This window comes from Euwallacea similis, chromosome 1, assembly GCF_039881205.1.
Source record: "Euwallacea similis isolate ESF13 chromosome 1, ESF131.1, whole genome shotgun sequence".
NCBI classification, from domain to species: domain Eukaryota; kingdom Metazoa; phylum Arthropoda; class Insecta; order Coleoptera; family Curculionidae; genus Euwallacea; species Euwallacea similis.
In genome coordinates this window covers 1,942,816-1,970,814 of record NC_089609.1, presented here as the reverse complement: position 1 = coordinate 1,970,814, position 27,999 = coordinate 1,942,816, and the positions used below count along the sequence as shown (strand labels likewise).

At 37.8% G+C, this 27,999-nt stretch overlaps 2 protein-coding genes and 1 long non-coding RNA gene across 8 annotated transcripts; 2 read left to right on the top strand and 1 right to left on the bottom strand.

Moving 5' to 3' along the window:
- Positions 1–63: 63 nt before the first annotated feature.
- On the top strand, positions 64–3,724 carry LOC136409662 (differentially expressed in FDCP 6-like). The gene is made up of 10 exons (XM_066391333.1): positions 64–373; positions 1,586–1,774; positions 1,831–1,992; positions 2,041–2,258; positions 2,314–2,513; positions 2,580–2,730; positions 2,852–3,010; positions 3,060–3,229; positions 3,281–3,430; positions 3,480–3,724. Exons 1-10 carry the CDS (start codon positions 275–277, stop codon positions 3,581–3,583), a joined length of 1,602 nt encoding a protein of 533 aa, XP_066247430.1. The 5' UTR covers positions 64–274; the 3' UTR covers positions 3,584–3,724.
- A 37-nt stretch (positions 3,725–3,761) lies between these two features.
- On the bottom strand, positions 3,762–26,126 carry Axn (protein axin). Of its 6 annotated transcripts, XM_066391262.1 has the most exons (17): positions 25,790–26,126; positions 22,384–22,451; positions 13,208–13,322; positions 10,268–10,584; positions 9,800–9,963; positions 9,623–9,741; positions 8,257–8,452; positions 8,054–8,201; positions 7,868–7,994; positions 7,441–7,590; positions 6,630–6,849; positions 6,358–6,515; positions 6,138–6,296; positions 5,822–6,018; positions 5,592–5,760; positions 5,211–5,447; positions 3,762–5,149 (listed from the first exon to the last, which is right to left on the bottom strand). In XM_066391262.1, the coding sequence occupies exons 4-17, from the start codon at positions 10,470–10,472 to the stop codon at positions 5,023–5,025; spliced, it is 2,376 nt and encodes a 791-aa protein (XP_066247359.1). In that variant the 5' UTR covers positions 10,473–10,584; positions 13,208–13,322; positions 22,384–22,451; positions 25,790–26,126; the 3' UTR covers positions 3,762–5,022. The 6 variants fall into 6 exon arrangements, with proteins under 6 accessions (XP_066247359.1, XP_066247405.1, XP_066247377.1 ...); XM_066391308.1 differs by lacking the exon at positions 7,441–7,590; XM_066391280.1 differs by lacking the exon at positions 13,208–13,322.
- Positions 20,431–25,201, top strand: LOC136409704 (uncharacterized). The gene is made up of 3 exons (XR_010752195.1): positions 20,431–20,656; positions 20,789–20,874; positions 25,125–25,201. It is a non-coding gene; the product is annotated as an uncharacterized lncRNA (long non-coding RNA).
- Positions 26,127–27,999: the final 1,873 nt, after the last annotated feature.

Genomic DNA, 27,999 nt, shown 5'->3' with positions numbered 1-27,999 from the left:
ACAGCATTGGCTTTGATGCCTGGCCTGGTCATATATGGGTGATAAGCTTCGTAAACACAAATTACAGCTGTTAAAGATCATTAGTCTCTTTTTCAATGTTGTCCCCACCCACTTAAAGCATAATACACTCACACAACTGACCATTAGCGTTCTCATACCCAGTCAGATAATTGATGATTCAACCGTTCCGCTTAATTCGTTTTATCGCGCTTATTTCAAAAACTGGCTAAGCAATGTAACGTGCGTGTCTTGTGCCTCATCAAAAGCTTAGGAAATGTCTGTGTTATTAGAAAATGTGTCTAATAGTGTTTGTTTAGCGTTTAAAGCTTTGCAACAGGATAAAAGTGGGTTTGTTAACAAATCCAAATTAAAGGTAAGTAATTTGCGTGTAAACATTAATTAGCCAATTGCTGGTTGATGGGTTTATTAGTTACATTAAGGAATACCATGCATATTGACCTGTAGCTGTAGATAATGAAAGATTTTTTGGGCAATGTGGAACGAGTTCTGAGTACAGGTAACTCAATATATCCAAATTTTCCAGGAGCTCTGGGAGCAAAATTCAATGTTTGTTATGTGATATACAGAGTGATTTTTTTTAGCAAGTAATGTAGACGCTTAGGTGCTATTTCCTCGATCACAGTTAATGCTAAAAATAGGGTATGCTGCATAAGAAATGCTTGAAATGTTGGGCAGGATTAAAAAAATAAGGGGTTTTTGTTTCTACCCACCCTGCATAATTTGGAAAAGTATCAAAACGTGCCCCCATTAACTTTAAATATGGCTATTAGGTTGTATCAACCCACTGCGAACTGATTTAGAGTAATTGGTGAGCCTTGGTGCTTGATACCTAATCGATTTTTCATAAATTGGAAAAAGTTTCTGGGTATAGCGTTGACGTTGGTTGTATATTGCAATGCAGCAAAATGAGGAAAATTAATATTTATATTAGTAAGAAACAGTTAATAGTTGCCCACTTAAGCGTATTCTTTTTGGTGGTTGCAAGTTCGCCAGTTACAAAATCAAAGGATGCCGCAGTAGCGCAAATGTTGTTTTCAAGTATTCACCAAATATAGCTCGATAAGCATGTTGTAAAAGTAAAATCTCTAACAGGTTCTCCTTAAAGGCGTTCGTATGAAAATACTGAGTGTATGTCAAGGTTACAGCCTGAGAAATCATTTTTATATAGTCGATACCTATAATGTTATTGCGCCATTAAACGGGAATTGTATTTATTTATGAAACGAGAGCATATGCATGTGAAAATTCATCCAATATCATAAATGCACGGCTTTCTGTAAAACAGATTTGTGTATTTTTGTGAGGAATGCTCAGAGCCAATACAAATAATGAGTAATTCTAGAGAAGACGCATAATGAATCACTTTAGATAAGGAAAGTTTATTATTTTAGACTTAAATGTTACATGAATTAAATCAGGAGTGGTCGGGGTCCATTCTTAGTTTTGACGACTGCCACTCTTCAAATCTGCTAGAAAACTAATATTAATGTGCAAACTTTAGTAATTATCTGCCTGCTTTTCACACATACGAACAAATTACCTGACTACAGACGTATCATTTTAGGTTCTCACGGCAAATATCGGCACTCTTCTTGATCTCTATGGAGTAGAAAGGGGACTGGAACACTTCAGAAGCACCCCATCCCTTAGTTTCGACCAGTACAAATTTTATCTCCAAAATGAAGTATTTTCCTCCTTCCCTACGAAACTTCCTCTAGCGGAACTCAGGGAATATGAAAGTCGCATAGCGGAGGTATAGCCCTCCATGACCTCCTTGCTCATCTCCTAACTATTGAAACTTTTTCCCAGGTCTGCTGGCTGGTTTGCAGAAAACGGTACATGCAACGTGATCACAAAGTCTTCTCTGATGATGCGATCTACCAGTTGTACAGAATATTCTGCGTTTTGGCCGAATTAGTGCCGGATAGTAAAATTGAGCATAGTTATCAAGTGCTCTTGCATCCTTCAGAGGTCTTTGGTGTCTTCTGTTTAACAAATAAATTCTAAGTAATTTTATAGGTTTGTAATATCGCCCAAACGATTGCCAGTTCCTTGGGATGCATTTTCGATGAGGAAGACTTTACCAACCTCAGCATCTCCATGGGTAGTGTCAGATTGGCCCCATTTCTTGCTTTGTTGGAATCGAGGTGCATGACTGGCGTCAGAGATGTTAAGGCGATAGCTGAAGCTGCTACGGAGGTTTACCAAAAAATAGTAGAAGATGTCATTAAGAAGGGGTAAACACGTTTAAAAGTGGGAAATTATGATTATTTATTTTTGTTTGTTCCTCAGATATTTGACAAAAAAAGGATATATATTTCCTACTATGAGAGAGTTTTGGTTCGTTCTCAGACCGTCGGAGTTGACCTACTTTAAGACTAGATCTGAGAAGGACAAATGTGGCACTTTACCTATAGAGCCGGGAAGTAGAGTGGAACCAACCACCGGATATAGAATCATACTGCATTCTCCAGAAAGAAATTTTGAGCTGGGTAAATAAACACCTCCCCTAGTAGTACTCAAGTTTATTTTAGAATTATTTTCCCTTAATGTTATAGGAGCCCCTGACCACATGACAAGACTACAGTGGATTTCCGCCCTCCACTTGGCCGCAGACCATTCAGGAGGGCAACAAACATACCAGCGTCTGCAAGCAGCCAAAAGACTGCTTCAAAGACAAGGACTTATACAAGAGATGATTCAAGCAAAGTAAGCAAGAAATAAAGAAGGATCATTAGAAGATGTGCAAGGAAGCGTTGAAATATTAGAGGGCCAATTTTCCTTTTATTCTCGTTAAGTGTAACGCCTTCCATTAAAAATTGTCTTTTAGAACCTTATTGCAACAAGAGCGCACTGCAAGACAAGCGGCTGAAGGCCAGGCAAAGGAACTTGAAGCTTTAGTTAAAGCGGACTCCAAGAAATTGGGAGAGCTTGCTGAGGTCAAAGTTAAATTGGAGAAATTATTGGAAGAGGAAACACAAGCCAAGAGGTTTGCTAATGCTGTAATCAAGGAAAAGTTTAAACTAAAATTATTTCAGGGATGAAGAAATAGTCAGAGCCCTCCAGGCGAGGGTTCTCGCTGAAGAGTGGGATAAAAGAGAGGAGTTGGAAAGGCTGCAGAAGGAACAGCAGTTGTTACTGGATGAGGAGCGGATTAAAAGAATTGAGTATGAAGAGAAACAGCGAATGAAGGAGGAACAATTAAGAAGTCGCTTTTTCATTTTGTGTTAGATGCGCAGGGTTAATTAATTTTTTTTAGGTGCGGAGGATAAACTAACGCAATTAGAAAAGGAGCGGCAGGCGCTGGATGAGGAATTGAAACAAGCCAGACAGAAAATAATATCGTCTGAGGGGATGAAAGATTTTCTAGAAGCCAAATTATATCAATACGCCCCAGTATTAAGAGAAGGTAATTGTTTTCTTTATGAATATATACTTTTCAAATTTTTATCCAATAGGAGACAAAGTAAGGAGGTCACATTCCTTTATGCCTAGTACAAAAGAGAGGCCTGTGCTACTGGAAGTTCGACCAGCCACCTTGCGGAGATCAAGTAAAAAATAAACTCTTTACCTTTAATTTATTCTGTTTTTGATAATCGCTCGGAAGCCCAATAGGCTTTCAAATACAAATTTAATGTCTTTCAGTTCGGCAGATTAATTATTTTTTCGTGATTTTCATACCTTCCCGCTGTTGGGTTGGACAAAAGGCAGAACAGACAAAGGTAACGAAATAATTGAAATTACAAAATACTAACTTTTATTTCAACTGGCGACAAAAAAAGTGTACAAGATTTAATATATTACAGACTTCTCCGACAACCAAATTGGTTATTAAATTGCAATTTATGTTTTCCCAAAACACGCCAATGAAGTAATTTTTGAGGAAAAACGCAGCAAAATCTGCCTAGCATACCATATCCATTCGATTTTCAATTATGGCACCTTGCAATCTTCCCAAATTTAGTCTGCGTAAATACTGCATTACCTTTTATACTTAGTTCATATAAAAATAATTAATATTAAATTGTTTATACAGCTCTAAAAATATATGTACAATAAATTATTTCAAAAAAGTTAAAAACGACTGAATAAATAATTAAGTATACTTTACAAAATTATACAAAATAATAAAACAAAAAAAGCAAATTTTATGACGATGTCGGTAATTCAATTTACAAAACCTACTTCCAAGATACGTGCGCTCAAGAATTCAAGTGCATTCTAATGTAATGCACACAAATGAGGTATCATCCGTAGTTCTACAAAATTAAAGTCGAGTTCAAAATTTGATTTTGAACTCGACGAACGCAATTAGCTGCCATAACGGAATAACTACATTAGCTTTTATGCGTAAAATATCTATAAATTTTACAAAGGCACTTATTAACGCACCTAATTAGCGGCTAAATTATTGCGTGCTTCTGGTTTCGGTAGAAAAGTGTTTAATAGCGAATCAGATCTATACTGTCAAATTAGGAACAAAAAAAAGTGGGTGGGGTAAGTAAATGAGGTTCGCAAATTAAATTTTTATGTATAACGGGTATTGCAGGTAGAATAGCAGGTTTATACGTACACGTTTAATTGAGCGGCAGTGTGTAGTTAACACCATATTAATGAGACCGAAGCAACATTGTTCTTATATTTCTTGATCAATTTATACATTCGGTCATATTAAACATCAACAATAAGGAATAATTAACTAATAAGTAACCTCAAGCATTTAGATCTACCGAACGACTTAGTAAAAAATTGTCTATAAAAATGATTGCCTATTTCTCCTTTGAATGAAATAATTATGTATTCGCTTTATAGGCGGTCACATCCTGAACTAACTCAGACCTTGAGTCATTTCGAAAAGACGCGCGAACACTATAGTTCTTTATATTATTACAAAATAAATTAAATCCATAAAATTTCAAAACAAAACTTGACAAACCGCACTACTGTTTGGCATATCCACGTAAACAGTGCTCACTTGCAAACTTAAACTTAACTAAAATATCAGTCGACAGGCTTAACTTGAGCCATTATTTTACCTTCCCACAAAGGAACTATATCACCATCGTTGCTCACTTCCTCATGAATCACTTGATCGCCAAGCTCTTCGCAGACCGTTTTGAAGAAGAATCTGAGAGATAAAAAACACATAAAACCCCCAAGAAGATAATATGAAGGACACAAAGCCTTACCTGTAGTTTCCTCTTTTAGGCAATACTTCCTTGAATTGCTTCAATGTATTTTGTGTTCCGGGAATTTTGGTCCTATAGGGAAACTCCTCGTCACAGAATGTGAATACTACTGTCGTTACTTCATCGGTTTGTTGGGTGGCTGCGGGTAATGAGGGTCGCGCAGCACGCTGTGATTTTCTTAAAGTTGACTGACTACTCTGAGTAATAACATCTGGATAGTGGCGATTTGAGGACGACCTGGGAATTAAAGGTTTCATTTGCATTATTGCAGTCAATCCTTTCTGATTATTTTCCCTAGTGCCTAATAAAACGAGTCATTTGAACTAGCGTTTTTCATGCAGTTGGGAATTTTATTAAAAGATGTCAAAATACAATCTTTACCTTGCTTTCGGTCGCGTCCTAAAATCATCTTCGAGTCTCCGCCTGGCTTCTTCCAACGTGTTGGGGACGGATAATGGTGCTTTACAGACATCACCGAAGGGTTGAGTAGGGCCCAAATTGGAGTTGGTCACGCTATTCCTTTCCACTGAGCTAGACCTGGATCCCAATGCTATAATAAAGAAACGATGAAAGTTTAGCTTTATCGACATTCGCCTCGCCGCACTAAATACCTTTTTTATGTCTATTAGAAATGGGTGATGTGGCGCTACTAGTCCGGTAACTGCTATTGCGCTTAACTGAGACATCATTATGTCCTGACATCAGCCACGCTAAAACTCGACCGTCTTTGACCATTGCAGGCGGTGCATCTGACACCACAGATACTCCGCTGTCCGTCAAGTCGGTTAACGTCTTCTTGGATGCTGACCTATGATTGGTCATATTATTTTGTTAGTTATTTGATAAGACAATTAAGGTTTCGTTCTGTTAAAAATGTTGAACTCTAACTGGATGACTGAACAGCATTTTCTCAAAAATATTACCTACCTTCTCCCAACGCTCCCACGCACAAATCTATCATCCGGGTAGTCTGGCATGCTTTTTGACTTGACCATTCCAAGTTTGTGTTCGAAACCTTCGGCGAAATCATGCACAGTTCCTGAGTCATTGCTGAATATCGACCCATCTTTTTTTCTTCGGGGTTGCCTAAATATTCGAATGCGTTAAAGACTTCGCTATAGAGGTTTTAAAAATTTAAGAGTATTACCTATATTTCTGAGGAGACATTATGCCAGGTGAGGTTATACCGGCTGGTAAGTCGGGGAACACTAGCGAGACATGGTCGTCTAAAATCGATTGATCGTTTTCGTCGTCTAAAAGAAGTTTGTCGCGGATGTTGGCGTCATTCATTGGCAGGGATTCGCCCTGTAGCAAAAGATTAATGTAAAGAACAGAAGAATAAACATGAGAAAACTATCGTTTTATACATCTCTCCTCTTCGTTTCTCATAATTCTCTCCTAATAAATTCTTGTACTTACCTCCGTGAGTTTCTTCTCCAAGAGTTCCTGAGTATCTCGGTCTTTTTTAACAATCTCTAGCTTCTCAATTAACATCGAAGCGAATTTGTGCGTATCCATAGGTTGACACTGCGATTTGTCCACCCACTGAGTTCGCGGAATCAATATTTGATTCATGTGGACTTCGCGGTTGAGAGTAGCCTGTCTTCGAGACGTGCGAATACCCATAGATCGGCCATCACTATAATTGCATTAGAATGCTTGCATTAGTACGGTTTTTGGTATCATTTCGTGATGTTGAGAGGTTGCCAAGCTAAGGCTACAAAGTTAGTACAATTTATAATAGAATAGAAGAAAGAATTTCTGTTAAACAATAATTATTGCAATCAGTCCTAAATTGACAACAAAAGAAAGTTTGTATAACGTCCCATTGTGTAATAGACTTGTGTGTATGCAATTATAAATATAATTAAAAAAATAAGATAGACACATTGGCGTCCTAATCATAATAAAAGATTAAGTAGGAAATGCATTTTATCAATGTATTAGGTAAAAAAAGTTTCAATTAATGAGGCATGCCATTATGCTACCATATACATGGGAGGAAGGAACAATCTATGCCATGCTAATTGTACCTACCTATTTAAAGGTGATTGGGACAGAGAGAATGGTTTTGTTTTATCTTACAGTTAATACTAACTCATGTTTACTCGCTGCAAGTTTTCAAACCATGCAGCAAATCGATCCAAACCGAAATGATATATGTATATGAACTACATATATAAGTATCGATAAAAAAATAATAAAAAAAAAAACAAAACAAAACACTTACATAGAACTGTCAGTCAAAGACAGGTTGTCCGACTCCGTCCTCACATCCGAGTGGCTACTAAGACTATGCAGTTCACTATCTTGCCTCGAAACGGGGTTGTATGAATTGTACGCCGCATGTGCGCCAGTGCCACCGCGATAAACAAACATACTATTTTGCAAGCAAAAAAAAGGAAAAAATCATACTAATGCGAGTCTAGGTTGTAACTTAAAAAAATCCGTTAAAATCGATTTTGGATTACAGACTTATTGAAATGTGACATGCACAAAAATATAAAAAATTTAATAATTCTTTCAAAATCTGCATGCTGCTTAAACGTGACTGAAACGTTTCCCTCAATCGGGCAAATTGTGAGCAACGTTTAAAAGCGTCAAGCTGAAAGATGAGCCTCAAAGCCTAAATTAGCGAGCCTGAACTTTAGACTTACCTTGCAAACGTTTCGGACTTTGAACGATCACCCGAGCGCCTTTTTTGCGATATTAATAGAAGATCTTTGGTTAAGCGCATGGGAGGTGGTGCAATGTTAGGGGTATGATATCCTGTACTCATACTCCCTGAAAAGAAAAAAAAATCGTTCGACAAATAATACTTTTTTGAGTGCTATTGAACTTACCAGAGGGATGTCCCATATGCACTGGAGGTTTAACAACCAACTCCATATCTTCATGCACAGTTGGTAGAGGATCAAGAGCACTGGCCATATTCGAAAGATCGTTACTAAAGTCACTGCTACTGCCGCTACTGCTTGAGCTTTGCATATTCTGAAACCCTTTACTTACTGGAAAAAAGCGTTTCACATAATAATATCAGAATTACCTCTACGTATTGCAGGTACATTTCGCTTTTGAGAAAATTGGGGTAAGTGGTAGTCACAACTAAGTGTTCGATTTGGGCTTGCACTTTATCGAAGAGCGTGACTGGAGGATCAAGGCACTGGGAAGACTTTACAATTTTTCCTATTTCTTTTCGTACCTCCTCAGGTACTGGTAGTGCAGATTTTATAATATATTTCCTGAAAATTATTGTTTTGATCAATGTTCTTAACTCTATATATTGTTTATTTTACACAGATAAAAAGTCCTAATGCCTTATTAATAAAAGACTGGAAGTTTTATTGACTTTAAATATACTTTTGAAAAGAAAAAAGTTAGCTGTTCCGATAGTTGTCTTAAGTGTTTAAATGTTTCCGAGCGGGAATCATGTGTTTGAGGTATTACACAAGCTTTTCCCCAACCAAAACAAGACTGAAAGCAGGATCAAAGGAGAATACAAACGAGTAAACGATAATTTCCAACACTATAAAGTTGCAAACCATCATTCTCTTGTTTATTTATTCAATCCGTGGCTTAATTTTTGTTCAATTTCAACATGAATTTGGCTGAAGTTTCTACTTTATCTTGTACTCAAAACGTCTGCATATTATCAGATTAAAAACTATTATTAGACTCGTCACTTAGAGGTATTAATGTAAGTTGATTAAATAATTTTGATCTATAAAGAGAAGGCATACATGCAAGTGATAGTGGACCTATTTTGAAACCTTTTGCAAACAATCAAGGAGCCTCTCTAAGAGTGACCGAGCCATCACAATTGACAATAATTTCGTCAAATATTCGAGCCATAATCTATCATCACAAGTTCGATGATAACACAATGGATTAGCTTTGAACTTTAATTCATCACTCGCGTCCGCGATCAAATATTTACTGGATCAAACCATTTGCTCTTATAGGAGCATAACCTTTGAATTAATACCGAAAGTGATAAGAATATTTGATGTGCAACGACAAAGTCACTAATTTCATAGCGGAAACGAAACTTTATTAACCGGACACCACATGTGAGCCAGACTAGTAAAACTTCAGAGTAAATATTGAAAATCTTCCCGTTCAACTCGGTTTAACAACTAATATAAATAAGCCGCACACAAATTATTGGCAAACAAGCTTTTATGATGTACTGTAATGTTTAATGTAGATTGCATTTATCGTAGCAATTTAATTGATTTAATGCCTAGTAGAGGATAAGCTTACTTAATACCTCAAACGCGCTACTGAATCATCAATCAAATTATATTAAATACGGTCTGGTACAATTCTTAACAAAATTAAAATAATAAAAAATGAAAAGGCGACGAAAATAGTAAGTTGAGTCCATGCAACTAATTCAGAAAATTACTTACTTATAAATTAACTTAACCAACTGCATAATCTTATCGACACCTCGCTGGTTGCGCAGGCCCTCACAGGCAAACCAGAAATCCAGCGCGTCAGAATGCTGTTTCCCTTCTGATTCCAGGTACTGAAAAATAATTACATGCATAAAATCTGATGAATTTTTGCAAAGAGATTAAAAATACCTGTCTAAACAGTTTGACTCCATCTCCATCCTGCAGCAAAGTGTGGAGGGAGTGGGCCCATCGCAAACAAGACGGCGGAGACCTACTGCCAACTGCAAGGTCAGCGGGTCGAGATGAAGGTCTAGATGAGGAGGATGATGCTACATCCAGGGAGGTGGATGGTCCTGCAAAATACATCAAATTAATATTTTATGAAACAAAGATATTTGCAAAATACTTTAAATTCTAATAAGAAGGGCAACAAAAGATTAATGTGGTGTATGGACACAGAATATTGTTATGATTATGAATGTGTTCCTCTAGTGCTCTAACAACCAGCTAGGTAAATCAAAAGTGGTTTTTCAGATTTTAAAAGAAAATCTGGAAATATGTCTGGACTCATTGATTTTAAGCTATCTTAAGGAGCTGATTTTCTGTGTTTTAAGATTATACAAAAATTACATTTGTCTCTCTTCACTTAGTACTTACTAGAAGAAAGGCTGAAATTCCTTTTCGGAATAGGAGAGCTCGGCTTGGTAAACAACTTGGCGTCCTCCATACACCTCTGTTTGATGGTTTCCGGTCCCCAGTCGGACAGGAAGTGACTCTTCTCTTCGCCAGGAACTGGAGGTCGCGGGGAGTTTTGATGGAAAACGCCCTCATGGAGAAACTGTTGCTGATCCTTGCTACTCATCTTGAACTCAGCCCACTTGACAGGCTTTCGGGGGTTTTACGATATACAAGCGAGATGTGGCGGATGTAACTATTCCTAGGGTTAGGCAAGTCTGGAAGCATCATAGTGGATCCTAAGGGCAGAGTAAATGATATTAAGGAAGATACATACTATTTATAGCTACTTTAAAGGGGAATTTATAGAATAATCTTAGAAGCGTGATTTGAACTGGATTAGATTATAGACTATTACACAGCATGTCATCCATGAAATGTATCATGTGTAGGGTATATACCAGATGCTAGACTCCAAAACATTCCGTACCTTATAATAAGTGCTATTTAATCAATAAAGTAATTTATTGTAATAAGTAAATTGGCCAAAGTATGTGCAGAGCATAAATATTGAGATTTGTTTGCTGTTTTCTCATTTCTCTATTCTAGGTTAATTGGAAGCTTCAGATCAAATGACAGTATCTGGAATCTGCATGCCTACAATTGACTGAATAATTCTCAACTAAGTTAAGTAGTAAAAAGATTTGTTCAGTAATTTGAACATTGCCACTTTTGACTCATTTATCCAAATATTAAATATGTGATTTATGGCTCAAATTTTCAGAATTTTATGCATTGCTATCCAAAAATTCAAGTTTTGAGTCTGGAAATTGAACATTCAAAAGGACCTTTTTGCTTCTAATAAGAAAATCTATTGATTGCTGTGATGGAAGGATACAAAACATATAAAATGGCAGGTCTAAAGCTCAAAATGGTTGCTACCCCTTATGGATCTCTCGATCAATATAAAGTCAACATATTCTGAGCCCTGCGTAAAGCTGAAAACTGCCTATATTGATTTACCAGGAACAAAGCCACAAAGCACTCTACTATATTTTAGAAATTATTAAATCATATTAAAAATATGAATTATAAGGGCCAGGTAGGGCCCCTGGTATATAATATTACCCAAGGCACAAAGCATCATGGGCATTATAACTCAGCTGAAGCAGAAAATATGAAATAACAGCATCAATAGCCCACTAATATTCAGACAAACAATGAAATATGATCCCTCAGGCAAATCCTACATGATTTGAACAATACATTGAAAAAACTGCATGCTTCATATCATAACTGAATTATGGTATTGTAATTGATATAGTAAGTTAGCTCTTGCATAATGGAGATGCCATGCCCACACCTTATGATACATACCCCATGTTATCGAGAACTGTACCTGGCTTGAAGCAATGTACTAAGATGGCTCAAACACAATAGTTTTTTTAATAAAGCCCACTGTTAATAAGGATTATGAAAAGCTGTCAGTTCTTGTGTGTACAAGATACCCTATAACTGACACTCAAACAGGGAGTAACCGAAATGCAGTCTGACAAGAGTCTTCGATCGAAGCCTGAAATATGAGGAGGGGGAAAATTTGGCTTTTTATATTTGAAAGCACTCACAGGGTGCTCCTTTTAATTGTTATATTAAGAGTAGGAAAATGAGAGTATAAAATATTAAGAAATTTGCCTCAAAAACTTTAAAGAAATTGATAAAAAGTTATATTTTCCTTGAAATTAAAGTCAAAACTGCCTTTTTTCCAATTATTTTAATTGTTATTATTTGTTCTTACTTTGATTAGTTGAAATTGTACCCATTTCAACTGTCTGTATGGGGTAGACCAACTGTCATGGTCCTATTTGTCTGCTTGTAAGTCAGGAATAATTCCAAGGTCATCAGATAAATTAGCCCAAACTTGCTAAACTTGATTGATAATTAAGATTCAGTAATGACGAGTTTAATTTAGATTCCAAAATATAAAAAATTAAAAAAAATTTTTTTTTTAATAATCAAAAAATTCAAAATTTTTGATTTTTTCATATACACACAAGAAGACAAATTAGGACCGTTTAGAATGGGATTTGCAGGCATAGGACAGTGTAATTAGATCATCTAACTAATGACAAGAGAAGAGTTGAGGCCTTGGCAGAGGATATTTATTGAAGGGTCAAGCTGACTTCTAGCATTACTATATTATTATTAAATTATTGTTATAAAAAAATTAGTGGAAAATCATGGAGATACGGAGGAAGAGTTAGAACCACATGTTTATGAAGAGTAAAAAGTAATGCAGTCTATTGTTTTGGTGTGGAGACTTGAGAACTGAGAGAGTATGACATGCCTTCACTGAATTATAAAATATCAAATTTTTCTGTTCTTGCTAATTTATGTATAGGTTTACATAGAGTAAAATCAGTAAGCCTGGAACGAATTTAAAAGTGCAACAGTTAAAATATTTCTCGGTCGGTAGAGAGACCTTCCTATATTGCTGACCAAGGGACGCTAAGTCCACGTTGCAGTTTAAAAAATTGTCCTAATGATAATAGACTTATGGAACTAATATTTTTTTAAATTTTAGGTTTATGAGGTTTTTTACTAAGACTTATGCAAACTGCATTATAAATTTTACAGCCAAAGTTACCAACGAGTTCGCAGCTTAGTTTAGACCCTGGTTTGGCCAGATTGAAAACGGCATATTGGTTTTTGGCGCAGCCACATACATAAAAATGAATTAATGCTCGACTAAAAATCAAAATCGACGAGTCCAAGCGTTTTTTATATAAAAAAAAACGACGCGATGAATTTATTCCAATATTTTTGTACTTACTGTGGCGGATAACTCAAGGGAAAATTTTTAAACACCTATCGGATGGAACCGGAGCGATACATCTTCTGATACATTATAAGATACATACTTACTTTGCTAACACAATAGCGTAAAATTCAGCCGTCACAGCATTTGTAGGCACTTTCAGTAAGCAAATGGGAAGACACGGATGGCTAGCTGATTTCTTCAAATTGGTATTGCAAGTATCTGAAAGGAAATAGACGTTCTTACATTCACATACGTACATCATAAGCAATAAAATCGAAATACAATATCAGTCATAAAATTGAAATGGCTTCCATTAAAGCCATCTAAAATCCTTCCATGGTGCGCAAAAGGTAGTCAGTCACTAAACCACTGGTGATATTTTATGAACGCAAATACTACTCCAAAGGAAAACGGACAAAAACCTAGTGAAACTTGACGAAAGAAACCTTAATATATTCATGAGAATAACTAATGAATTTATTTAATCTACGGTTGTATTACAATAATTAGCATAACTGCCATCATTGTAAAATAACTCTAAAAGCGGGAGCTATTAAAAACAAAGTAATCAGTAGTCGATTATCATTTGCTTAGTTAAAGGTGAACATAAGAAACTGCGGCGAGCAAGGTTATCTCTTTTCATTAGGACGCCAATGGATTAAGTCAAGATGAGTGACTGACTGCACCGACCGACCGTCTTCTTCTTAAAAAAGATTGCCGCCGTTCGGAGCCTCGGGCCATCCAATACCCTGTAATATTTTTCTAGCTCAAGACTGCAGCAAGCCCGACCGGAATAATGAGCAATAATTTTCATTTAGATACGCGTTTTAAGCGGAGAGCTTTGATGTCTCAGTGGATATAAGAGAACTTTCATATTTACATTCAAGTTGGGGAAAATCGCATTTGTAACGGAGAAGCAGAAGGTACGATTCAGACTACTAAAACATTTAATCGAAACGTGCATTAGAGCTACCTAAATGAGCTAAACGACACTTACACCCCCTACACTGCGGAAGGCTATAAAATATTAAAATCACCCCCGGAATTCATTTTCAGCTCGACACCTGGAAGACGTCTCGTCGAATTTACGATTAGCAGAGGGAAAGCCGAAGACAAGAAAACTGCATTAGAAAAATTCAAACTGAACAGTCCTCCTCTAGTGTTGAATAAATCAGATTCTCCGCGCAGGGGGTGAGACAGCAAAACCACATTTATCACTGGTGGGAGGGTGGGGAATGACAACTGAGCCTTACTTAAAAGGATATGAGGAAATTTTCCGACAATTAAAACATTTTAGAGTTTCCTCATCCGTAAATGCACGGCTGTATTAGGAGAGGAAAAGAATTTGAAGATATTGCCAAGTCAGCTTTTACACAACTTATCAAGAGCCCATTGATGATCGACGGTTTTTGGTCCGGGTTTTGGTATAGAATCTGGACATCTGTTTTATTTATCCTTAATATCAACACTTTTTTTATTCAGTAATTTAGTTCCTTCGTTACCTACAAAAACCAAGACTACAGCAAAAAATGCAATATGTATTATACAGGGTTGAGCAGATGACAAGCAATTTTTTGACGTGTGTGATATGACAGTATGTCAAATTTGATTAACAAATATGTCAAAATATCGATTATGTATGTCAAAATTTAGCGAAGCTCGCTCCCAAGCAAATGAGGCAGAAAACGTAGCTGAGGAAATTTTAGGAAACAGTTCTAAACTTTTTGGATATTTAGTTGGGACTCAAATGCAATTTGAGGAACTTTCATTTCAATTCCCTTTCAAAATTAACAAAAACAGATTGGGCCTATAGATACCCCCCCAAATATGTACCAAAAACGACATAGCAAGCACATCTCATCTGCTAACCCCAATTCCCAGTACATTCATGCTAAGGGTTCAAATTTTCAATTCAATCTACAAATCTTCTAGGAACCCTAACAGCTGAATTTTCGACTAAAACATTTAGCTCATCATCAAATTATATTCCATGATATTAGAAACAACACATTCATCAAGGTGTCCATAATGACCATACATCGACATAAAGTGGCTAAAATCATTCATTTGAAAGTTCTTAGACGTAAGGCAGTACATGACCTTAATTTGTTCTTGCCACCCATAGAGATATCATTAGAAACTGGGCATAGATCAAAAAATCTAAGCCGTTGTGACAAGAAGTTGAGATGAGCAGCAGGATTTATTGAAGGGCAGAAGTACATTTTCATAAATTCAAACGCCTAAAGAGTTTGTTGAGTCATATAATTGAATTTCATGGTATCCAAATCTGCAGAGATGAAATATGGGGGCCCAAGAAAAACAAAAGTTGCAGTCGGTGCAATAGAATGAAACTGACAATGCTGTAAAAAGTGCCCCAAAAAGGTTTTTTTCAGAATTATAATTTAAGAATGTCCAGGTTCTTATGAGCCGTTTACCATTTTTATTTATAAGCAAAAAACAAAAAATCGAGTATTTAGTTTTTCCCGGATGTTTAGAAAAATATTAACAACATTGCGGTTTTGAAAACGCATTTATTCTTAAGATAACCGACATTCGAGGTGAGGCTGGTAAAACGGGAACCTTTGCATGAGGATATTGGAATTTCAAGTCGCATATCTAATTTCCAATCAACACTTGGCCTCGATAATTTGATATCCAATGTTTTGATTAGTTTCAATTATCTTTATGCAATGGAAGGATGTGGCTTTAATCTGGAGGCAAAGATATTTAACATCGCACGGAAGCTCCTGCGAAGACATTCAGCACGACTTTAAAAAAACTGTAAATTAACCTCGTTCAGAAGCATTTCCGTAAAATTATCATAATGCTTAGATTTATGACTCAAAACATGGTAAAAACAGCATCTTCAGTGTGGTACTGAGAATGGCTTATGAACACGTGCTCTTTGCTCCTTCAGAAATAAAATTTTATTAAAAATTATTTCATTATTGAATCTTAATCGATTATGACCCAAGTCCAGGAAAATAAAAATAGTGACCCAATTAAGTGCAATAAATCCCCATGAACCTAACAGGGCAAACAACCTCAACGGCAGCTGAGGAGCTGAAAAGCCCCTGAATTTAAAAAAACTCTTCTTGACATAAAAACCAGCACCTGATAAAGTATGCTTTTTGTCGTCACTTATGTCTGAGGGCACACTATTAAATCCGCATTAACTGTTGCTTAACTAACCTGAACGAAATCTAATCTTGAGGGCTCAATAATGCGTTTAATTTATCAAACTTACAAGATTTCGGGGGACAGCTGACAAACATCCAGTCGAAATACTTGATAAATCCCATTTTACATCACCCTCGGCCACAAGTACCACAACACAAATCATCCGAACAAAGCTTCTCAATGGCAGAATTTTCACGTAAGTATTTATCCACGGGACACGCACAAGCACAACAGGCCGACTGACAGATATTCACCACACAACAGGTAGGTACGGCCCGGAACTACATTTGAGGTACGATCGGGCCAAGTAAGTTCGCCAAACTGATCTTTAATTCCGGCAGTACGACCGTTAAAAGAACAGAGAGTTGTTATCAAGTCCACTGGGTACCCTTCAGAGTACGACCAGAAGACCGCGCCGAGGGTCAGCAACCGCGGTACCACTAAGCTTTCTGGGCCTCAAAAGAACGCCGCCTGCTTTGCCGTACCCCCCGCACTTCGGCCCTATAATTCCAGCATCACAGAGGCGTACGTACTAAACCGAATCGCCGTTTGTATTCGTTCGATCGGTTTGGATTTTATAAATCGTGAATCTTAAAATTAGAGTTTTGTTTTATTATTCTGTTATCATAATTTTCACTAGTTCGCTCGTGGAGGCCTGGTGATGAATTAAATGAACGATTGGCCTGGCTCCAGGTATTGGTGCACACTTGTACCACCGTGTCAACAATGGACGGTGGCTGTTAGATTTGTGGACTTTGAAAGTAGGCTCGGCGATTCGGTTTCCACGTATGGACCGTTGATGCCCAGCAGAACAATTAAATGCCCATGAACCGGCTCGTCCAATAATAGAGAAGTCAAAACGCGCTTTTGAGGCTGACGGTAATTTGCCGAAAACAACTCCACCATTACTTTTAATTACCGTCAACGACTACAAAGATGAGCACACTTTAACATGCACTACGCAGCTATACTCAATGAATCCGATAATGAGATTATAAATCATCAGAGTAAATTGCCAAGAATCCGCTTGAATTATGTAAGGTTGAAGCATATATGGCAGATAAATATGTACTCACTAACTTGAGACTGATATATTGAACTAAAAGCATATTTCATACGGAAGTTACGGTGAATGCTCAAGAATCTAATAATATATAACGGTCAGCAGCATCTAGGTGACATTAAAAGATTGGTTCAAATACCAGGAACACGTTGGGGAGATGGCCGGAGTGGGTTATGAAATATTTCAAATTTCAATATGCCGCATGTCTCGATTCGCACTTATATGGAAATGCCATCGATCAACTGCGGTTGACTTATCTGATGGGTGATATAGACAAGTGTGTAGAACATAATTAAGTTAGCAGGAATTCTACTATTGTTCTTACCGACAATATATGTAACAGGAGGCCACATTGCCGACTTGCTACATCTGCCTTCAAAACGAAAACAATCAAAGAAATGCCGCCAGACTAAGTAAGCAGCTCATAGACACTGATGGCAGATGACAATAATGCTTGCTTAATGAATGGCTCACTCGTACGTTTTACACAAAAAAAAAACTGTCCTTCCAGTCAAGTATAAACACATAAAAAGTCGAATAAAATCTTGGTTTTTTGTCGCCGCACACCACGTGTGATGTAGGCGGCCTGTGGAAACGTGTGCATCCCCTTGTCGCGAAAATCACGAAATATGCGACTGACGTAAAAACACCTTATAAGAACTCTCCAGTATTTTACTAGTTTAATTTTGTAAGTGCTACTACACACGCAGGGCGTTGAGGCCACGCTGAACCCTAACAAGTTTTCCCCATTTAAATGGGACACCCAGTACATTGCTACAACTCGATACTACTGACGTCTCTCCCTTTGAAAACGTAAGATAGGATTACGTTGTAAGAACATTAATGCATGGTGACTTACCGGCAAAAAAACGACAATTGACAACTTTGACAATGAAATGTCACACCAAAAAGGCGCACCAAACGTGACGATTAATTTTTAGACATGTGTCAAACGCTTAATTTACACATCTCAGGAGAGGATCTGTCGCTTCTTAGTTTAAATTGCCAGAAAACGTGATGTAGCTCAGGCTACAAAATTTAAAGCGAAAATTTTCTTGAAGCCCTCACGCCACCCTTATTGGTAGTGGTTATGGGATATCGCCGTTAATTCAAAAATTAACGACCCAAGACTAAGGGGGTCCAAATTACTGTCAACGTCTTCCTTCTTGTACTTTCTTTATTTCTTTGGTAAAGCCATTTCGCAAAGAGTCAGACAAGCAGCCAGTGCAGGCGCCATAGACGCTTACGGTCGTACTCAGCTGGAGCCGGATTCAAAGCCATTTAGGGAAATTAGCTAGTTTTGAAAGGGTACTTTTTGGCCTGTCCCTCGGTCGGTAGTGGCATTGTGGGTTTCCGAAAACGTCAATTTTGCCGTTTTCGATTTATAAACAAAAACGAAATTTCAGTTTTCGCACTTATTTAGAAAAAAGCAGTACGGAAGACTTGAAAACGCATTCTTATGAACTCTCCCTGGCGAATTCGAAATGAAATATTTCCCAAGTGGCGCAAAGACTTTTTTTAATGTTTGGGTTCTATCAGGGTTGATTGCTACAAGTGGTCAAATAGAAAGTTACATGCGCCCTTTTTACTCAAACAATATACAGGGCGTTTGAAAAAATGGACGGTTAAAATTATGTACGTCCGGAACGCACAGGTACTTAATTATTTATAACTTAATTAATTATAAATATCAGAGTGATTTGGCATATGTGATTTAAAATTTCATCCACCGCTACCCTGATGATTGAAAAATGGTGATCCATTTTATCAGCCACGGCCGTCACAAGAGTTAAGCATTAAATTGCGCAATTTTGCTCTAATTTAACCGACCCCGTAGCGTTTAAGATAACCTAGATCTCAGTGGCGGGGCTCGTAAAACTGGCACCCTGTACGCCCCACGGTGGCGTGGTAGCTACTTGTGACCTTCGCGCGATAAACCCCTCAGCGCGACTCATAATGATGTACTTTACGATCGAGGTATATAAACGTGCCATTATACGTTATGTACATCAACCACCGAAATGGAACCAAAGTATAACAAAAACACATCAACCGTCCATATTGTCGCCACGGATATCGAATTAATATTTCCATCAAATATTTGTTGAATTGATCGTTGAGCAAATAAAAACAGCCATTAATCGTGCATTTTGATAGTTCGCATTAATAGCTTGTTCGTGTGTTAACATTTAGAATACACAAGCGACGGCGCGGCTATTTAATACATCAAAGGAACCGCCGTTCCATGATTTTGTTTCCTGTAATCGATAAGTACCGCTTTTAGGTAAATGCGTTTTTTACGTCGTGGATTTATTTAAAAGCGACTGACTTGCCGGCGATAAACCATTTTTATGTTTATTCCGTCACGGCGGGATTTGGTTTTTGAATATAGGTATTACCGATATATTACACACGGAATTAATTACATACGTTTCGAGGTCATTTCAAGTTTAAAGTGCTCTCCCTCAAAGTAGCTTTGAGGACAAAAATATGTTTTCCGAGATAAATATTGCACAATGGTAATCATCTCTCTTGACATGATACATGAATCTTCGTATAACTACCGCACGATCAGTCTGGTGAGCCAGGCAACTTTGATTCGTCGAGCTGCAGCAAACTGTCAAACAGAGCTAACACGAAAAATTGAGCAAAAGTAGCACAAAACTATTCGTGTGCGCATGCGCGGAAGCTACGCCGCCAAGTAACGCGTCAACGTGGCTAGCGCGCACGCGCATTCGGACCCTTCCCAGGTTCATCATTCTTGCATTCAATGTTGCTTTCCGAAGAACCGGGGCGGAACCGTCTTGTCTTTCGCTATGGTGAGGTGATCTATTCAATGTGTCGGCACCTTCTTTCCCTGCCTGGTTACATCTGATGCCGTTAAGGGACAATTCAAATGAGAGTCTTAATTTTCAATGACCCTCCAGGTTCGGTGCCTTTTACCGCCGTAATCCAGTAATCCTTTTGGACATTACACGCTCCCTTAATGGGACCTACCTATTTTCGGCTTTCCTTCTAATTTACCTGCTTCTCAACGCCAACAATTCCGGAGGTAATTAAATTATGACGGGTATAAAGTCGCAACTAACAAACCGCCTCTCATACCATTTACATACCACCAATTTTCGGGCCGCGCCCATCAGCTGCCTTTCGCTGAAACGCCGAAATACCGAAAATACGAGGAATTCGGTATTTTATTGTATACCTGCTTTATCGTTCGGTACCCTCGAAATGGTCATAAAGAACCACTAGAAACGACTGACCGAGAGCCGACGCGGTACCCTCGAGATTAAGATTTTCCAGACCGTAGGTAATTTTACGGTTAGGGAATTTTGGTTAAATTTCAGGGGTGTAACGACCTAGGCCTGGACGTCGTCGCCCCGTGGCATCACTCACCCCGTCTCATCGAATTAAGATACCTTTTTGACGTTTAATTTCACAGAAATAACGAAGTAGCTTGGAGCGTACAATTTCGATATGGATGGCTAACAGATGTCAGTCGTGGAAGAATTGGAAAAACTCTGGGTGGTAATCGCTTCAATTTTCTACATCGCTTACACCATTACGGATGTTGCTCGGGCAATTTTGGGGCACGTTCAAGCAGAGAAAAAATACCTCCTTTAAACACAGGCCTGGAAACTTCGTTATCAAAATACAGGGCGTTTGAAAAGTGTCCATTGTCAGGTTTTTACAGCTCCCAGAATTTATGAGAAATTTAATTCCATTTTGGGGTGGGCACTGCTCTCAAGGATATTCTATGCCATATGACGTCACGACCGATCTGATGCTGACAATCTACAGGGCGATAGAGTGGTACTTGCTTTGCCGACAACATGACGAAGCCCAGATACCGATACAATTAATTTTAAAAGTCCTATAATATACGGAGAGATTTAAACGGACATGAAGAAGTCCTTCGGGAACCCCCGGGCCAACTTCGAGCCGAAGCTGAGGCATTCCCGGAAAATCTCACGAGCGTGAAATTATTAAAATCTTCCTTAAACGCCGGCGGCAAAAAACCAAAGAATTCGTCGTGAATTCCACGGGCCCTGCAGAAGTTCTGGATCGAAGTCAGGAAAAGTCGTGAATTTTTAACCCCTGAAGCGCGAAACGATCGTTGAATTTTCCCCCAACGAAGACCCAAAAAAGACTCTCATTAATGATGCACCTCCTTGAACGGTGGGACGAAATCAGTGTGATGGGACGTGACGCTGTGGTCAATGCGAACTGAACTGAGATTGCCAAACTTTTCGGTACCACCACGGCAGATCGATCCTCGTGGCACCTTCACACTTTTTTTTGGAATCCCAATAAGCTTCTAGGAAATGCCGACTTTTACTCCCTTTTGCGGCCGTAGTTGTGCGTTTTAAAGTTTCGGTACGTAAAGCCTGCAGCAGTTTCTTGTTCGCTTGCAGTCTGTTTAGTATTTTCCACTGAATCGCTTTTAACTTCTTGCTCGACGATATCGCGTTAATTCTCTAGGTAAGAACAGATTGGCTGCCTACCTCTACTTTTTGCAGCGCTGAATAGCATAATTAGGTCGCGTGGTGTCTGATAACAAAAATAGAAGCTAGGGGTAGAGCTCGTTTTAAAACTCTTTAGGGCGCAGCAAAAACACGCCATTCCACGATAAAATCAAACATGCACGAAACAATTTCTAAATCCACGCAATTTTACCCCTGCACAGGAATTTTTATTCCGCATGCATAGAGGTGTAAATCTGTATAATTAGCCCCCAAGTACGTATAATGGGATTTAAAACATTACCAACATGACAAGAAAATCGGCAATAAATCAGTCAAAAGCAGCTGAATATGCTTAAAGGGCTGAAACGTGGAGATTACAAAGCGCGACGCCTTTCATTAGGATAACCATAAACTATTTAGAGCTTGACTTTAATATTCTAGAGCAACCTAAAAACGCCATCTGTAACAGGTTAAAGCCGCGAGTTTCTGGCAAATTACGAAAGTAAGTCCTTTGGAAGTTGCTCTGGAAAGAATATCAAAGGGAAGCGAAGCATATTTTAGGTCTACTTACTTTCTTAGTTGGACAGCAAAACGAGCACTTTCGAAGTAATGGAGTTGGAGTGGCAACCAGCCGGAAATCTGAAACGGAACAAATTAACGTATGAAGCACCAGAACACCGATACAATGGACAATGCTAGCGACCAATGAAAATCTTGATGCGGTTCACTAAAACTGTTTCCTCAAAGTTCAAAGATGCACAAACCGACGGGACATGTGGGCAATTTTGATGCGAACAAAATAAGTAAATTTATAAAAATTAAGATCCTCCGGTTATTGGACAATCGGGCATGCTATATCTAATGAGTTCGGGTCTGCGGCATCGTCAAAAGAAGTAAAATTTCGTGTTTTCGGTCCTCATGAAAGCTATCTAAAGGACCAATTCGGAGAATTCTTCCGGGACAGATGCCGTGTTAAAAAGAGCGGCGTTGCCGTTTGGCCTCGGGTTACTCGAGATTCTTCATCTCGAAAGTCCCTCTAATTCAAATTTCTTGCCAAATTAGTAAAAGAACGGTGGAGTATTAAGAGAGATCTTTGATCTTCGGCGTCTAAATCCGGAAAAACGCCTCTACATGAATCGGTGGTTGGGCGATTAGCAAGACCTGAACTGCCAGGATAGATTGGAACATCAAAGGATTCAAACGCGCAGAAAAATCTGTACCTGTCTAAAACAAGTTTTACTCTTGTACCGACAAACAAGACAATTTTCTGACCTCTTTGCGGTGCCTTCTCGCTCGGTTTCAAGGAAATTAATGCATTTCCAAGTGGAATTAAGGAGCGGACAATGCTAAAAACAGTTACAAAAACATGCTGTTCAACTATTGAATATTATCTTCAGGAAGAAAAATGTGGTAGCAATAGTGGCAAGTTTGTCCGACCATTCCTTAAAGCTTAATATTCTTTAATGGCTGGTTAATGGCGTCTGGCCGTTGGGTGTTTTCACCTCGATAATTAATCGAGAACAAAACTGCTGGCTTCCAGTGGCGGACGGACAGTGATAATGGTACAGGTACGCAGAAATTATGAATAATGAACGGAGAGGATAATAGAAACAAGACAATTGATCTTACTTTAGATAACCGACAGGTAATGAAACCTACACTGACGAGGAGCAGGGTGTGCTGGACAGGGTGGAGTTGGTGTACGTGGGCTGCGGGGCAGCTCGCGTGGCGGGGAAGGGTGGGTAGTTGACTGAGGCAGAGCGGTCACTGTTTCAAGTAGACCTACATGAAACCAAATTGATACTTCAACTAAAGAGCCCGCAATTAAAAAATCGTTATATGACGTGACTGCCATTTAATAACACAGAGATCTGATATGCCGAAGTGCTGTGGCAGTTCTGCGATCAAAGCGAGAACTACTTTGACTCGTGCTCGTTTATCAAACTGGTAAGATTCCAATTATCCCAACATTTCGAGCAAGACATTAGTTATCAGCAAGGAAATCTTTTATCTTTCGTGATGAAACCCACACGATCGGTTTTCACATCCACACACACATCGCCTACGTCCGAAAATAAATTTTGTTGTTTCATTCGGCAACAACAGGTGACGGCGACCCCCCCGGAGCTCCGACCATCGGACACCGGTCCCTGAACATCAAAGAAGCCGCTCGCGGGCCGCGTCAAAGCGAACGCTTAGATCACAGCGAAACTTAAAAATTATAAAGCGCTTTGACGAGACCCCGGTGCAACATTTGTACCCGACTTTGTGTCTTCACTTCGCTTCCTTTTTAATCGTTTTAGACGTTTTGTCCCCCTTTGACCGTCTTTCAACTTTCAAGAGAGCGTTTTTCGCGCCCAGACCACTTTATAGATCGAAGAGACAACGATACCATCTTTTTTGCTTGACAGTTTTCCATTGAAAAATTTATTAGCGTGATACGGGATATTTGCCTGGTTGCTCCTGCGAGATTTAAAACAAAGAGGTCTAAGGGGAATAGTGTGGAATTGCAGAGTTCGATGGTCCGTTTTTGATTTTTTGCAGAAGTATTAACTTTGCACTTTTGGATTTAGTTGTCACTGTTTCCTTAGTTATTTAACAAACGAGTCTGTTAATGACGGCGATTACTTATCGAGACTGTTTAAGAGGCGAGCACAGTGGCAGCGAATGCGTTAATATTGTTGAAGATATGAATCGCTTATACGCTATAGATTTTTGGAAATAATTCTGACAAAGGGACAGAGACACTTAGAGTAAAATACTGAAGATGAAAAAGTTCTAAGTGTAACGAAACAAAAGAAATAGTCAATAACTACCTCAAAAAAATTTACACAGTACTTATGAAAGCACTATACAGTGTCGTGTTAAACGCCCTGTATCTCAGCATAAAAATATCTGTGAACCTCCGCTTGTACACTCCATATTCCAAGAGTGTCATTCATGTCCATTGGAAGTTCATACCCTCCCCAAGGCCCTTTGTGATAGTACAGATCTAGCACTCACTCTAAATTCTTAAAATTTGATTAAGACAAGCTTGTATGTCACTGTCCCTTTGACTATTAACTGGCAGGTCCTCTGATTTTTTTATGAAATTATTGAAGGACATTCTCAATGTTCAGCATTGATTTATATGATCAGTGAACTTTGGATGTGCCAGTTAAGATCAAATTTGGATAAGTCATTGTTCAATCATGACATCAAAAACTGCACAAATTTCATGCCACCATAGAAAGAATCAATAGTCAGGATCATGGAAGAAAAGGTCACTACCAGCCTTAACTTGATAATGTCAGTGATATCTGTATCTTTCAGGTCCCACCTAGTAAAAACAAGCAAAAATGAGACACACTATTGTAAAGGCTTATCTAAGCCAATGACACTGTGGCCTTCATGGTGTATTCCAAGCTTACCATGTCCATAATTTTCTTGAGTCTAATTAGAGCCTATCAGATCTATATCAATCCAAAGCAACAGAAACAAAGCATTTTATAACAGGTATAAAAGTGCTTATTACACTTATTGCTGAAACCCTCCTTTGTGTCATTTAGTCAATTACAATCAGTATGCACTATAATATGTTTCTGCACTTGTTAGGTAAATAACTATGAATTTTATTGCGGACAGTTCTGTTTACCTACATAATTTAATTGAAAATAAAATAATGTAGAATAGAGACCTTTCTGAGAATTCACACGAGGCAACTGTTAGTTGTCATCTAAGAATCTAGCGAGTCTTGAACTACAGAACAACACCTTATGAAAATTTAGTGTCTCCCAACTAAACCGTGATTGCTTTTAAAGAGGGGTATATATTGTGATTCTCTGAACAAAGGTTGGAATAATTGATAATTGCTTGTCCTACCCTTACCTTGGTAGATAGGTATAGAAACAGTGGCATTTTTAGGGGTTCATGTTTATTTCCACATTGTTAATATTCTACTATCTACTAAAAAATATTGACCTTGTTCAGAATCTTACCTTCGATTCAATGTAACGGCACTTCAATGTTCCTCAGAAATCAGAAGCAAAAGGTATTAAATTCGTTTCCAAAATATAAACAACACATTTTTTATGCAAGACAGAATCGAATAACCAAGCCGTGAACTGCCGAAGAATTATGTGAAAAATCGTTCAACTACTAGAACGGCCTTCACTTCAATTACCGCACTGACTTCCTCGTAATGTATTCCGCTCAGAAAGTGGGTAATAAATGAAAAATTTAACTAAAAAAAATCGGAAAATGCTGAAAAATAACTGGGAAAAAGCTGATGACCACTTCTTTTTCCTTTCAATTTTCCGCTCCACCTACCAGCCAACTGTTGAACTAATTAAGTCGGAAATTCGAACCAATCACGTGCGAGAACTGCAGATCACTCGAATAAGCCTAAGCGAATGATTAGAATGAAATAAGTGCCGAGTGCAGCGGTTTTGTTCCTAGACGATTCCTGGCTATGCGTCCTGCTTTGCGGCTGTTTCTTACAACTCATGATTTTGATGAACCTATTATTTAACTGAGAATATTTTTATGACTACTTCATTATAAGTAAAAACAAAACCACCATTTAAATGAAAGAGAAGAAAAGAAAAAACATCGTTCTTCGGCTATGATATCTCTCTTATGTAAATCATTATTTCCGACTCAATTGCAAATAAGAATTGTAGTTATTTCTATAATTAATTTTGCTACGTCATCCATATGAATCTATTTTCCTCTTAAGTAATTAATATAACCGCAGCTAATCATAATCAATTCCTTGATTTCTCCGTCAAAAATTTTTGATGCAAAATTTTCATTTGACGGCTTTGCTAATGCACCGGGTGCGAACAAAATATGTCTCCTATATAAACACCCAACCCGGTGCAATTACGATTTTCCACCCTACCTTTCGCTATCAGTGAACCGTCACATCAGTGTCAGTTGTCACATTTATGTTATTTTTTTGTTTGGATTGTTTGAATTTTGTGATTTATTTATTCAAATATTTTTATTTATGAAAGTAATAATAATTAAATATTTAAATAAATACCAAATAAACTAATAAAGTTCGAAGTTTATTTGTAATTTTACAATTTACAACTCATAGAAGTTCCATTAAATTATGAAGTGACATGTAAAAATGTATTGATAGTTTTGTTTACTTGTTGACAGTAGTAGTTAGTGGAGAAGGAGTTCAATTCTTAACAACATTAATAAAATGCTTTACATGAATATTTGTAATGCTTATGTTACATCGACGACTTGGTCAATTGAATAATCTCCATTTAGTCCTAGTTGTGTTGTTAGTCTTTGGGTTTCTGGTCGAAGTAAAAGTATTGTACCATAAACACCAAAGAAACATGAGATTTACTGATTACAAACAAAGGGTAAGTGCTAGTAATGCTCCAAACATTTCAGTACAATTTATTTTGTTTATTGATTGTTTCATGTATACAGAGGATTGAAATACTGCTAATTTTATACCAGAAACCCTTTAAATATTATCATGTCCCCTCATAATATTTTTGTATAATTTCAAGTTTTCCTCATAACACAACTTTTCTCCAATATAACTGCCAGATTTAATCTCTCACAGTTTCCAAAATTTTCATGCACAGCATCTTTATCTTCGATGTTCTGCAGATGTAAATGCTTTGGGATATACACTTGCAGTCTTGCTTGCAGTCTATGCCAAGTTTTATTTAAGATTTTGATGAATAAGGAATTAAACAAACTATTTCACAAATTGTTTTGGAACATCCTGTATATTTGAAACTGTTATCAATATACTTACAGTATCTTCATTCTAGTATTACTTTTACAATAATGAAGCTCCTTTAAATTAAATTATGTATGGCATTTCCTTAGGTAAATGACCTTTCATTTGATATGAATGCAGTGGCTAGAGTAGCCAACAGCACATCTGAAATAATTAGAAGACTGCAGGCATCTTTGAAATCCAAAAGACTGGTCCCAAAAGTGACACCAAGTTGACAAACAGAGCAGCACATTAACTATGAGTTCTTAAGCTCGTTACATTGACCACTGCATAACACCTATTTATCTGTTAAATGTTTCAAATTAATATGTTACTTATTCTCAAATTATTAATGTGCTGATAACCTTTCCAGGCAGCTAATTGTCATGTAAGAAAAGAGGTGAATTTGTTGGTATTATATTGAGAAGGGCATGGAAGTATTTGAAAGGTGAT

Bases quoted from the DNA above. Each gene is read 5' to 3' on its own strand.
- LOC136409662 (XM_066391333.1), top strand. From the start codon at position 275: ATGTCTGTGTTATTAGAAAATGTGTCTAATAGTGTTTGTTTAGCGTTT. The intron at 1,775-1,830 runs GTATAGCCCTCC...ACTTTTTCCCAG, and splicing joins ATGAAAGTCGCATAGCGGAG to GTCTGCTGGCTGGTTTGCAG. The intron at 2,514-2,579 runs GTAAATAAACAC...TTAATGTTATAG, and splicing joins AGAAAGAAATTTTGAGCTGG to GAGCCCCTGACCACATGACA.
- Axn (XM_066391262.1), bottom strand. From the start codon at position 10,472: ATGAGTAGCAAGGATCAGCAACAGTTTCTCCATGAGGGCGTTTTCCAT. The intron at 6,297-6,357 runs GTAATACTCTTA...TCGAATATTTAG, and splicing joins ATGTCTCCTCAGAAATATAG to GCAACCCCGAAGAAAAAAAG. The intron at 5,150-5,210 runs GTAAGGCTTTGT...TTTATCTCTCAG, and splicing joins CCTAAAAGAGGAAACTACAG to ATTCTTCTTCAAAACGGTCT.